At 35.9% G+C, this 14846-nt stretch overlaps 1 protein-coding gene across 1 annotated transcript in view; it reads left to right on the forward strand.

The window, feature by feature from the left end:
- LOC131051011 (solanesyl-diphosphate synthase 2, chloroplastic) overlaps window positions 1–14846 on the forward strand; it is a 139934-nt gene that overhangs the window by 40005 nt on the left and 85083 nt on the right. The window contains exon 2 of the mRNA XM_057985349.2: window positions 2669–2811. Within this exon, the coding sequence (XP_057841332.1) occupies window positions 2669–2811 (143 nt within the window). The remainder of the gene's footprint in view (window positions 1–2668; window positions 2812–14846) is intronic.

Consider the following 14846-nt stretch of genomic DNA (forward strand, 5'->3'; position numbering starts at 1 on the left):
AAACAACACAGGGCCATCCTGACTCACCTTTTGCTAAATCCTAAGTCCTGAGTAGAAAGTTAATGAAGGTTCACTCCATATGGGCATATGCTTTTAGTCCTCTTATAAAATCCATAATGTATGAATTCTCCTCTAGAGTACTTGGCGTTATCTGATCCCTTTCAATGACTAATCAAGTTGTCTGATATATTGCCTTCCAGAAAAAACTTGGATTTGCTTCCTTTATCTACACATCTTTCCTTCATTCCCAAGGATTTTCTTGCTTATATAAGGAATCTATCAGTTTCGGCACATTGGGTCCTGATATTAACAGGGACTAGATTAAAATTGATTGCATAAAGGTGATTGGAATCAAATAATAACATAGAGGCCTACAATACTACTCATTGTGTCACTACAGTTTGGCCAGGTCAAAGTAACTTTGATTAAACCAGTGGCTTTTTATCTCAATCTTCTTAAAATATCTCAATATCTACTAAAGGAATATTTCATCAAGCTTCTCTTATGTCTGGGAACACTTGATTTAGTATATTATCCATTGACGAAAAGTATTTTGAACAGCTTGTTTGTAAGTAGATAGTTGGTGATAAACAGCGTTTTATTTTGAGAAATGTATCTGGATACAACTGTGTTTTAGTTTTTGCTTCTAATGTTTTGAGTCTTCACTTTGATCTGGTATTCTCTGAAGAAGGGTCTCGTTAAAACCATAGGAAGTTTGCCCTTTGGAAGTTGGTTTGGTACTTTTTGGTACTTGACAGACCATGTTTTCATTTCCAATTGCTGTGGAAGTGATAGGCTTTGCGTAATGCTTGGTTAGGTCCAATTGCTGACCACACATATTGATTTTGATTTGCCTGGAGTCACATTGTATCTTTGTTTGTGTCTAGATTATTGTTGCTTGCAAGATCTTTCCAGGTTTGTCTGCAAGCTGAATATGGGTCATCTCACACAGTCCTATCTTAAGTATGTTACATAGTATACTTTGTGATAGATAAAATCATAGTAATTATGTTTTAAATCTTGAACATGGATACACTTCTATCATATTAAAGGGAAAATAAACATGAGCTTTTTTTAATGTCATATGAGGTTGCAAAATCGCTTGAGAAATTCCTCTGTGAAAAATTAAGTACCATAAGTTGGAAAGAGTCCTAGCACATAGTAGTTTGTAGGTCACATTACAATTTAGCAGTTTCAACAAAATTAGAGGATCAATTTATAATCGGGTGCTATGCAAGGAGATTCAATTTAGTAGCATGCAAAACCACGACTCTTCAAGCCGAAGAATGAGTATCAACTTGCTATTCGTCAATGATTTGATTACAAATCAACAAAATGCAGTTTGACTGCACGTCCTTCTTTTCAGTCTTGAAAAGGGGTTTCTTTCAACATTCATAGGGTTTTTAAATGGCGTATTCTATCATTCAATTCTATAAAATTACAATTTTGTCTGATCTCTTAAGTTCCCATATATTCTAACAATTCTCCCATATTTGAATTCAGGTCTCCATTTTTGAATGTGGCCCTTGTTCAAATCCATACTTAACAACGTGTTACATAGCAAAATGAGATTTCATCAAAAAGCGATCAGTTGGCTCTTGACACCTACACAAAGTATTACTCAAGGTTTCTAAACATATAACATTAGAGACTCTTTTTCTAATACATCTGAAGACAGGCGTTAACCAATTTCATTTGTGATTTATCCAACCAATTTCAAACAGCCAAATTGCATAATAAAAACTAATATTTCAGCTGCTATTTTATGGAGGCATCTAAAGTTTCTAAACCTTACTCAATCCATCAAAAAAGGCTGATAATTAAAAGGAAACTAAGTCTGAAACAAGTTCAAAAATATAACAGATCAACCATGATAATCAGCAAAGATTATTATCCTCTGGTTCAGGCATGACATCATGCACGTCTCAGTCAACACCAGACACCTTCAGCTACAGATTCTTGATCATATTGCTATTAGTTAGAGCATCTAACTCTGGATTTTAAAATCAGCACCTTTACCAGCATTGGTCACACAACTAGGAACCAAATTAGTTGGAGACAGTGCAGTTAATGGGATTCCCATCAACCCTATGTAAATGAGCTGACAAAGTATCATTTGTATAATTTCTTTCAAGAGATGCAAATCCAGTTTGCAAAACAAAGTATCAATGGAAATGCTAGCACAAACTATCATGTAAGAAAGGCAAAGAGTTTTAAACTTTTAACACCTAACCCATATCCACAGCCAGAGGAAGTTTTCCAGACTGTTCACATGGCCGATCTGGGGTGGTGACATGATACTTATTTTCTATTGGTCTTCATTTTCAAGGCATAAGCATATATATGTTTAATTTTATGTTTTAGCCGATCTTTCCTTTTTCTTGATCATGCACATTTTTTTGGTATAGATATCAATGAATGATATTTCAATAAAATAAAGTATTCGGTGTATTGATGTCTTAATCTCCTTTGGTGACCCCCAATCTTTTGAAGATTATTAAATTTTTTAAGATATGTTAAGTGGAAAATATCATACAATTGGAAATTTTATATGGATATGGGTACCTGTGAATTAAGGGTTCTAGCATTTGTCCATATTAGTGGATAATAATTTACTAGGAAACAAAATTGGTGGCATTTATTTTTTTCTGGCACCATGTATGTGCAGCAAGAATTCAAGAAATGGAGGAACCTATCACTGCATCTTCAAAAGTAATGGTTAGTCCAGATTCTGATAACAAAATGTCCATCTCCTCATTGATGACAGCTGTTGCTGATGACCTAAGCGCCTTGAATGATAACCTTCAAGCGGTAAGCATCTCAATTGTAAATTCTGTTTCTGCGTCATTCCAGATGTGTTTACATGATTAATTACTGTACCCAATTGTTCTGTGCCTACTTAATAGTCCTACAGTTCAATGCATAATAGGGTATTATTGTCATCCATTTCCTTCTAGTTCTCACAAAAGGGTACTATGTGGTATCATGGTAGTGCAGTCTGAGTTGATAAAAGAAAAGAATGATTGGTTTAACATTTTACTCATGTCATAGAGCCATCACCAAAATGGAGGTCTAATACCAGCTGCAAAACGGTTAGCAAATGCATTTTTGGATTGACTAAGTGCAAAATTTCATGTTTTTCTGAAAAAATCTCACAATTGTGTAGAATAAATCATTTCCTCCCTTTGAATGATGTTCTCTTAGAAAGTTTACAAAGCCCATTTTTGGTTTGTTTCCATTGGCACAATAGATATGCTTATTCTTATATAAGGTGCAGAGAGCACATACAATAGCATGATAAATATGTCACCTATACATGACTTTGGATATGGTTGGATAGGAAAAGTGTTCATATGAGCTATATCCTTTTCTTATTGAATAAGATCTTTAATATGCCCATTCTTGTTGACCATGTTGGTTTATGTCTCTGATTCCAAAACAGAGAAGAGTCTGACACAAGTATGATGTATGCTTAAAATTACAAAGTTTTACATGTTCATAGCTTAAATAAATCACGAAAAGTTGGCAATCAAAAATAATAGAAGATTATCCTTAATCTTAAAGAACGTCAAAGCAATTACTGTTTTAAGAGTTATTCGAAAAGAAGAAGAATCGGGTTTGCCTTAAATCTGGTGACCAAAGCAAGAAGTCCCAAGACATCCGTGCCAGCTAAAATATCAAAGAAGTAAGAAGGATTCTCTTCAAAGATTAATTCCACAATTTCTGATATAAGCATTATAATGAAAGCTGAAAAGTGCCCTTTTCTGGTAAAAGCATTATAATAAAAGCTGAAAAGTGCCCTTTATACACATCTCAGGATCTGCTCCAATAATTCTGTATCTGATGTTGCTTAAATTGAGATGTAAGGCTGGCAACAAAGAGAATATCCAGTCTATCTCAGTAAAGTAGCAAGACTACCTAAATGTTGCCTGTACATAACCTAGCATCAACCTTCAAAAGAAGAAAAGGACAGTTAACTCCAGATTGAAAGGGAGTTGGAAAACGTTTGCAATCTTCCGAAGGGAATTTCTTCAACATACCACATACGCATAAGTATCAAGATATAAAGTATAAGTATCAAGATAAATTTTAGAGTTGGACTGGCTGCATGTGAAACCGCAAGCAACAAAAATGTAATCAATCTTCACGTGCCATGCTCTAGAGGCTAGCTAGTCTTCTATAATAAATTATTGAATTAAGAAATAGAGAAGAATACAGCGTTCACTGTCAGGCACACTGGCTTATCAAGAGTTCAACTATGAAAACCTACTAAAAGAAAACTAACTAAATAGGTGCAGTAATGAAAGTGAGAAAAAGAAAACAATTTTTTTCTAGTCTAAATTATAAGGGCATTGGCTAAAAGTCAGATTTTAAAATTTAAAACAAAGTATCATGAAAATGTTCAAAAACCCTAGAGAAGATTATTACTAGTTTTCTCAAAACGCTGAGCGAGTCTTCTGAGATTTATTGTTTTAAGCCTTCCAAGGTCCATCAGATCAGGGGAAAGAGAAATAATCAGGGGACAGAGTCCTCATTATCATTGTAAGGGTGATGTTTAGGAGATTCTAGAGTTATTCTCAAGGTTTGCCTTATATTGGTTGATATTCTGGGATCTGATTGACTATGTTGGATGACATGTTGGGCATGGCTTGAGATTTTGGCTTTTTGAACTCTGGACATGGAGCGTTGGGGTCTGCTTCCATTGCACTGGAAAACCTCCTTGATAGAAGGGGAGCATCTGATTGCTTCCTTGACTTCCATTTACAGTTATCTATTTATTTATGGGCATCCAACTTGCCCTTGGTTGTTTTGGATTGTTTAACATCAGACATATCTCAGGAGTAAAAGAGCGCTTCTTAAAAACTTGTTTTGATGTAATTTAAAGCAGTGGTGGCCCTTGTAATCCATCTAACAGTACCCCAGATTTCAAAGTTAAAATCTAAAACCAGACAAGAGGAAGAATCTTCAAGGCATTGATCAACACAGAGTAGGTCCTTCGTGTATGAGGAATTTCAGAGACAACCATCAAAACTGCCCAATAAATCAACTTACCATTAGCATACATATCAGAAAATGTTTTAATCCCCTTGTTGAACAAAACTAATAGAAGAATCTTTAATGCAAGCCAAATGTTTATATTTATACAGTAAATCCCACTGCATGGGATTTGAATGCTCGGTATCTATTATCAAATTGAGAAAACAAACTACCTTACTGAAAGATGTTTCACAACTTCCTGGGCTCTCCAAACAAGGAAAAACACACTTGAGCTAGTAGGTTTCACACTGAAAGGACTGGACAGTAAATCAATTGGAATAAGCCCTTTGCACATAAGTTTACTCTTAGGAAAGCCATTGGATATATTATACCTAGCACATATGCGCTAGGGTTCATTTCTGTTGATGGCCCTTATAATCCATTTAATAACCAAAGTGATGCATTGTAACTCAAGATTTTTCAGGCCAAGCCCACCAAGCTTCTTAGGCTTCACACAAGTGTCCCAAATGATAGCTTGTTTCCAATTACATTGATTTTTGATAAGGGCCTTTAACTTCATAATTTTTTCTAAGGCTTAGGCATTTTTCGTTTCAAGAAATGTATCCAAGCCTGCCTACAATAATCATCAATAAAGATGAAATAAACATTTTTGACCTGTTAGGGAAGGGATACGCATTGAGTTGCACAAGTCTTTGTCAATGAGTTTTGGCATGTCATGCAATTTCCCTTCTCAAATTTATCTTGATGATGCTTGCTAAGGATGCATGCTTCACAAACACCTTCATATGGAGTCATGGAAGTAGATCATTGGCCATCTTAAGTCACCCCATAATTTGCATCATTTTTCTACCTTTTTTCTTCTTGTTTTTTCCCTCTAGCATCATGCTGTTGCACTAGACAACACCCACTAACTTTTTTATTATTATTATTATAGGTTGTGTGTTCGTTCTCATTCATAATCCTTTTCTGAAAGCTTCAAATTGTGATATTTGTGGTAAATTCCATCAATGGTCCTTTGAAGTTTTGATCTCTCATTGCGAGTCATTGTTCAAATAGAATTTGAAAGAAAATTGTGATATCTAAAAAGGTTGAGAGGAGTTAATCAAAGGCACAACTTATCCATGGAGTATATGCAAAGATCTGGGTATTTTATACCATGGTTGAGTGAAATGTTTAGATATTCTTCAAATTTTCGGTGATCGAAGATGGGGGTAGACAGTTTTTTTTTGAAATAATGGTAGACTGCAATATCTGCATTTATACATGGAAAAAGGCTTCAGCAATTTGTATGTTCATCACTGTCTTTCAAAAGATGAATTTTTTGACAGTTGGTGATTCCTAGGAAGAAGATGGTTTCTATTCACCTGATCTCATGGGCATGAAATGTTGGACACCTATTTAAAGGAAGAGAGCTTCATAAAAGTGTATTTTTACAAAAGCTGGGCTTAAAATTTAATTATAGCTACTGATTGAAAAACAATTTAGTGGTTGATTCTTTATTACGTGTTGAATAGATAGTGCTGACCGCCTGATCTTACTAAAAGACAAGGGCCTTGATTTAATGTTGCCTTCGAAGATTTTAGTCAACCAAGGATGAATCTCCACCATCCATTGATACCGATGAATATTAAAGCCTTGTTTACCATTTATCCTCACATTAACATAATGGCCAGTGCGACTTGAGTTTTGACATCACAAAATGTAAGCAGTGGTTAGTGCTAAGTGTCCTATCAAAATCCAAATTGATGAATGATACTTCCCCAGTTTCTAGAAATTCAAAAGCATTTAATTGATAAATTACTTGTTGGAAGTATGTGTTGCTGTGGTTGTCATTGATGTCAAACTTGTTGTTCTGGATTGGTGTTGGTCCGGAATATATGTGGTGTAGAGATATCTTGTTGTATTGGTGTTGCAGTTGTTCTACTGGCTGTTTTGGAAGTGTTTGGGTCTGGAAAGTGTTGCTACTATTGTTTGTTGTTGTTATCTTCTTTGGATATAGTTTTGGTATCGTGGATATGATAGTTCTGTGGTTCGGAAGTATCCTTGTGTTCTCTGGGTGTTGTAGTATTATTCATTGCTGGTTGTGATATTCTATGTTAGACTTATCTTTAGGTCCAAATATGATTTGTGGAAGATTCTTTGATGTGTTATGGGGTCTCACCATAGCGTGTGGAGATTCAGATTAGAGTTATTTGCATTGGAGGATATGTTTTGACCGTTAATTGCCTTTATGGATGCGTAGTGTGTTGGTAGTTATCTTTGGAAGATGTGTTTTGGTCCCCTCTTTCTCCTGGAGTGGATCAGCATGTATGTTTTTGGTCCGGAAGGTTTATTTTGGTTCAGGCCAACTTGGTTCAAGCTGTGGTGATTTATCTTGTATATAAGGATGAATGTGATTGAGTTGAGTGTATGAGATGAGACGAGATAAATGAGATGAGGTGTGGAGTGTAGATTTGTGATGTGAATATAGTCAATGAGGTTTGGTGAAGAGTGGAGAAGAAGAGTTGTGTTCTAATGATATGCAAGCTGTGCTGAGACTGTGACAGAGATATGAGATAGAGTTTCGGCAGTTGAGGTTTGAGTTGGGTGTGTTGATGTTGATCGCTTGATGCAGAGTTCAAAGACAACTTATTGATCAGGAGATCCTTCTTTTCAAATCATTTTTGTATCTTGCCTTATTGCAGTTAGCTGCAGGTTTGCATGTCTAGAGCATTGAGCTCATTTAACTGTAATCTAATATACATGGTGGATATATTTTTGTGGGCAGGTGCTCACTATGGTTTTTCTCTATTTGGGTTTTCCACATAGAAAATCTTGGTGTTCATGTGTTGGATATATGCTGTTGATTAATTACTTATGTGCTACATTAATTTCTGTTTCAGATTGATTCACCCCCCCTCTCAGTCTTGCCTTGGGTTCAACAATTGGTATCAGAGCAATGTTCCTATTGAGTAAGCTTAACCGCTCGAGGTAGATTTGGTATGGCGCAAGACGTGCATTACAAAGTTTTGATTTTTGATGGTACAAACTTTTCATATTGGAAAGAGAGAATGGAGTCGCATTTGGAGACATTGCAGAATGGAATTTGGGAAATAATTCAGACTGACTATACACCTCCGCCGGGTGGTGCTTAGACTTCAAATGAGATAAAGTTAAAGGAGACTAATTTGAAGGCTAGAGCTATAGTTTTCAGTTGCATAAGTGATTCAGTGTTTGGAAGGGTAAAAGGATTGAAAGAAGCTAAATCTGTGTTTGGCATATGAAGGAGATTTGAAGACGATGCAGGCTAGACTGATGAATTTGAAGCAGAAGTATGAGTATCTGAGAATGCTTGAAGATGAAAGTTTTGAAAACTATATTCATAGAGTGACTGGTCTTAATGATGGCATTAGAGCTTCCGGTGGATATTTGGATGAATGTGATGTTCATAAGATCTTGCTGGCTCTACCTAAATTCTACAAACCTACAAGTTGTGTTATACAGGAGAGCAATGATTTGAACAAATATACCACTGATCAACTTATTGGTACTTTAGCAACTTTTGAAATTTCAGAAATGGAGGAAGAGAAAAGAGAAAAGAAAAAAGAAGCATTTAATGTTTCAAGACATGATGATCCAGAATGCAGTGGACATGTAGATGAAGCTGAAGCAAACTTTGTGAGAAGATTGCAGCGAGACACTGGAAAGTACAAAGGTAAGCTGCCTTTGTAATGTTTTTCTTGTGGTAGAATTGGACATTATGCTTCTAATTGCACTTATAGAGAAGACTATAAGAGACTAGATGATGATGAGAAGAAAAATAAGTTTAGAAGACGCAATTTTAATAGAAAAGAGAAGGGCTTATGTTCTATTGAGAAGCATACATCTGAAGATGAAGTTGATGATGACTCGAATGAAGAACCTTGTTTCTAGCAATTGTAGATAAGGAGGATGCCTTCAAGAAACTGGAAGAGGAGAGAACAGTCAAGACTACATTGCATGCTAAGATAGAACCGAATACATGGATTATAGACTCCAGATGTTCAAATCATATGATCGGTGATAAAGACAGGTTTATTAATCTCAAAAAGTATGATGGAGGATCAATGAAATTTGCTGGAGAAGATGGTGTAGCTATTTGAGGGATTGGAAGTGTTTTTATTGATGGTAAGCATCAAATTGATGATGTTTATTATGTTGAAGGATTGAGACATAGTTTGTTATGTGTTAGTCAAATGTGTAGAAAAGGCTATGAAGTTTTGTTTAGTAGCACCGGATTTGTGATCAGAAAAGAGAAGACTGGTAAAAAAGTTGCAAAAAGAGTTAGAACAGGTGAAAATGTATACTACATTAGAGATAGAAAGGAGAGTAAATGTTTGCTAGCACAGAAGGTTGAGATTATTCCAGCAATTATAGAGAAGACAAGTGATCTGGAAGAGAGCAAAGAGAAGGAAACAAATGATGATGAAGAAGAGGAAGACTCAACAAAACTTCTTGCTAAGTATGTTTAGAAGCATCATTCAGAAAATCAAATTATTGGAGATAAGACAAAAGGTGTTTAGACAAGAAGGAAGATTGTAGAAGCTCAAGAACAAGCCAATTATTGTTTTCTATCAATGACTAAGCCGAAGAGTTATGAGCAAGCGAGTAAAGATGAAAGTTGGGTAAAAGCAATGGAAGAAGAACTAAATCAAATCCAAAAGAACAAGACTTGGGAGTTGGTACCTAGATTGGTGGACAAGAATGTAATACGAACTAAGTGGGTATTTAAAAATAAGCTGATTGAGCAAGGACAAGTGACTAGGAATAAAGCAAGATTGGTATGTAAAGGATATTCTCAAGTGGAAGGCATAGGCTTTGAAGAAACTGTTGCTTCGGTAGCAAGGATGGAAGCTATTCGTATGTTTCTTGCATTTTCTGCTTGCAAGAATTTTAAGTTTATCAAATGGATGTCTAATCAACATTTTTGAATGGAGATCTACAAGAAGTTTACATTGAGCAAATAGATGGATTCAAATTGATAGAAGAATCAGATATGGTGTGCAGACTGAAGAAAGCATTATATGGACTCAAACAGGCACCTAGAGCTTGGTATGCAAGATTGGACAGGTATTTGTTTCAATAGAATTTCAGGGAAGGTACAATAGACAGTAACCTTAATTTCAAGATTGATGGAGATAAGTTATTAATTGTTATAGTTTATGTTGATGATATCATATTTGTAGGAAATGATAGTTTATGTAAATAATTTACTAAAAAGATGCAGAAAGAATTTGAGATGTCAATGATTGGTGAGTTGTCTTTCTTTCTTGGTTTGCAAGTTATTCAATCTGAAGATGGAATTTTTATTTCTCAAAGCAAGTCTGTGAAAGAGATGTTGAAGAAATTTGGTTTTGATGATTGCAACCGGTTACAACTCCTTTAACTGTTGGGTGTAAGTTGAGCAAAGATTATGAGTCGCCAGAGGCTGAATAGAAGAAGTACAGGTCAATGATTGGTGGATTGTTGTACTTGACTGCATCTAGACCAGATATCATGCAGGCCGTGTGTTTAGTGGCTAGATTTCAAGGAAATCCGAAAGTGACACATGAGCAAGCTGTGAAAAGAATTTTCAGATATTTGAAAGGTACTTTGGACTTTGGTACAAAAAAGGTGGAGACTTCATGTTGAAAGCTTATATTGATGCAGATTGGGCTGGAGGTGTTGATGACCGGAAGATTACTAGTGGTGGTGCATTCTTTTTAGGGGATAGATTGGTTTCTTGGTTCAGTAAGAAACAAAATTCAGTTTCCCCTCTACCGTTGAAGCAGAGTATATTGCAGCGACATCTTGTTGTACTCAAATAATGTGGATAAGAAAGACTCTTAAAGATATCAAGGTAACATATGATGAAGCAATTCCTATTATGTGTGACAATACAAGTGCAATAAACATTTCAAAGGATCTAGTTATGCATTCAAGAACAAAACATATTTCAATTAGATATCACTACTTAAGAGAGAAAGTTGCTGAGAAGGAAGTTCTGTTGGAGTGCATTTCTACAAAAGAGCAGGTTGCAGATATTTTCACTAAAGCATTGGCAAAGGATACATTTGAGTCTCTCTGAGAGAAGCTTGGGTTAATGCCCCTCCTTCTAGCTAGGTGCATTATGGAGATGCATCTTTCCAGGGGGAGCTCTCATGCCTATTTCTTTTCTTGGATTGATGTTGTGGTTGCTCTTAGGGGGAGCAGTGGTGTGCGTAGTGTTGCTGAGGCCTTTGTCCTTGATGGCAAAGGGGGAGAAATTGAGTAGTTCTGAGGGAGAGATTGAGTAGTTTGAGATACTTCTAATTGGGGGAGAGATTGAGTAGTGGATAGATTCAATTTTGGAGAGATAGAGACAGAGCAATATTGTTTTGCAGATTTGCAATTCTGGTTATAGGTTGAGTTCAATCGAATGTTGTCAAGTGTTACCATCAATGACAAAGGGGGAGATTGTTGGAAGTATGTGTTGCTGTGGTTGTCATTGATGTCAAACTTGTTCTGGATTGTTGTTGGTTCGAAATATCTGTGGTGTAGAGATATCTTGCTGTATTGGTGTTGCAGTTGTTCTACTGGTTGTTCCGTAAATGTTCGGGTCCGGAAAGTGTTGCTAATGTTGTTTGTTATTGTTATCTTCTTTGGATATAGTTTTGGTATTGTGGATATGATTGTTCTATGGTCCGGAAGTATCGTTGTGTTCTCCAGGCGTTGTGGCATTATTCATTGCTGGTTATGATATTCTATGTTAGACCTATCCTTAGGTCCGGATATGATTTGTGGAAGATTGTTTGATGTGTTATGGGGTCTCACTGTAGTGTGGAGATCCGAATAAGAGTTATTTGCATTGGAGGATATTTTTTGATCGTTAATTGCCTCTATGGATTCATAGCAGGTTGGTGTGTTAGTAGTTATGTTCCAACGATTGTGGAGCGATGAATTGATTTTTGGAAGTTGTGTTTTGGTCCCCTCTTTCTCTTGGAGTGGATCACCGTGTGTGTTTTTGGTCCGAAAGGTTTATTTTGGTTTAGGCCAACTTGGTTCATGCTTTGATGAATCTTGTATATAAGGATGAATGTGATTGAGTTAAGTGTATGAGATAAGATGTATGAGATGAGGTGTGGAGTGTAGATGTGTGATATGACAATAGTCATTGAGGTTCAGTGAAGAGCAGAGAAGAATAGTTGTGTTTGAATGATATGCAAGCTGTGCTGAGATTGTGATAGAGATATGAGACAATGTTGGCAATTGAGGTCTGAGTTGTGTGTGTTGATGTTAGTCACTTGATGCAGAGTTCACGGACAACTTCATGATCAGAAGATCCTTCTTTTCAAATCATTTTGTATCTTGCCTTGTTGCAGTTAGCTTTAGGTTTGCAAGTCCTCTTTTGTATCTTGCCCCAAGAGCAGTTAGCCTTGGTTTGCAAGTCCGGAGCAGTGAGCTCTTTTCATTGTAATCTGATATACATGGTGGATATATTTTTGTGGGTAGGTGCTCACCGTGGTTTTTCACTGTTTGGGTTTTCCACGTAGAAAATCTTGGTGTTCACGTGTTGGATATGTGTTGTTGATTAATTGTTTTTGTGCTCCATTAATTAATGTTTTAGACTGATTCATCCCCCCCTATCAGTCCCGCCTTCGGTTCAACTATACTTTTTGTAGTTCCCTACCCCAAAGCTTTTATAATTATAATCTCATATTTTTTCGCAAAACCTAAAGCCTTTTGATCTGTTAGATGTCCTTAATGGCTGGCACTCCTTAATTTCTAACATAGTGCTGATCATCCAATCAAAGGCGTAATCTACATCTTACACTTGCACTCACTCCACTTTCATCTTTTCATGTCACAAAGATTATCTTGCATAAATCCTAAGGTCAATAATTCATCTAGTTTTTAAAAGATCTGTTAATGGATTCAGCACCAAATCTAGATTGTCCACTTAAACTTAAATCGATGGTCCTTGATGCCAAAAAGTTTGACCAATTTTGATCTTGCCATAGATTTACAATTGTTGGATTTCAAGCATGATCAATGGTCCTTGTTCATACTTGATCCATTTGCTATTCAAGAAAGATCTTTCACCATTGATTGAAAATCTGATCAAACAGCTCCAAATATTTTGACTGTTAAAGCTTGTTTTATAGAAGTTTAATTTCCAAGAGCTTAAGTTTCATAAAGCAACTGACATTGCTATAGAAGATAAGAAAGGATCTATTGGCAGGGATAAAGTTGACTTTGTGACTGACAATAGTTTAGTTGAAAACCTGAAAAGGCAGTTGAGCTACTCCCATTAGGTTGAAAACCTGAAAGGACAATCTGATAGATGCCAATGGTGAAAGTCCACAAAGGGTGCCAAAAGGATGGAATCAGAAAAATTATATCCCAAAGGAAAGAGTAGATAAAAAACACTGTACGATCAAAGGACAATTATTATGGTACCATTAGAGATTGTGTGTACTCTAGAAGAGAACAACTGTGAAGGAATAAGGTGAGGGACACATCCCTATATTTGAAGAAGATATAATAACTATATACTATGTACTCTACTTAGATAAGAATGCATGAGAGAGAATACGATATGTAATTGAGAGATATGTGGACATATGATGTATATGTGATGAATATATGAGAAGTTAATGGAGACTTGAATATATATTGTGTATGGTATATATACGAGTGTGTATTTTCTGTTATCTTTTCTGTAATATACTACATATTTTATCGTTTCCTTATGCATGACATTTGGGTAATTACTAAAGCACATAGATAATACTATTGTCTGTGTTTTCTTGTCAATGTTTGGTTTTGTTGGAACCTCAGTTGTTGGCAGTAAGTGTTGACTTATTTTAGTCTTTGTGACTTAAGTAGTCTCATAAGGTTGTTTAAAAGTGTTTGATAGTCTTTTGTCATCTTGTCATATAGAATCTTAAAAAAGTCTTTAGGGTCTAAATTAACCTTCAAAAGTATCCTTGGTATTTCCCTTGAAATATCAAATATCATGTCAAATTTTGAGTTCTAAACCATCAAAAAAGATCACATTCACAAAAGAGAGGGAAACTCCATTTGAAAGAGTCAAGTTTTGTTGAGTCTGAGTGAGGGATGAGTTAGTGGTTTAGGTTTAGGATTCTTTTGAGGTTGTGTCTTTGGTCTTGTTGACAGCCTGAGTTGTGAAGGGATGAAGATGACCTTATTGTTCCTATGCATGGCAATTGGCATGTTGAAAGAAGGAGAGGATGCATGGCACGTTGAAGTAAGAAGGAGAGGTTGCATGGCATGCTGAAGGAAGAGGGATAAGGTTCCAGAGCTGATATATATCTATCCTAGTATTCAAGTATCCTTGGGAATGCAAGTTCTACATGTGTTATGTTCTGCAATGATCTACAGGAGTAGGATCTTGTGGAGGTATTTTCAAATATCTTGGGAGCTTTCCAGGTTTTATCAATTCTTTTGGAACACTGAGATATCTATAGATCTAAGTAAGTGATCAAAATCGTGCTGTCCAAGATCTCTTAGGTATGTAATACCCTATGGAGATCTGTCAAATTTTTAAATGCCTTTGTGAAACCTCTTGAATGTGATGAGCCAATGTACGAGATACTTGATGTCTTTAGAGACCTCTATAGGCATGAAATATTCCTGTCAAGGAATGACTGTTGTGTGTGAAAAGTCTTCACAGTGAAAAGAAGTTTATTCAAAGACCAAACACCGAATAAGTCTGTCAAAACAGTGGATAATATTGTCATTAGAGATGTGATTCTTGGCAAGGGTTTGGGTGCATTAGGCAGGGTATTCTTTGCCCCGTATAGTGAATTTTTTTCTCTATGAATGCTGAGTACTATAAACAGGAGAGG

This window comes from Cryptomeria japonica, chromosome 6 (assembly GCF_030272615.1).
Source record: "Cryptomeria japonica chromosome 6, Sugi_1.0, whole genome shotgun sequence".
NCBI classification, from domain to species: Eukaryota; Viridiplantae; Streptophyta; class Pinopsida; order Cupressales; family Cupressaceae; genus Cryptomeria; species Cryptomeria japonica.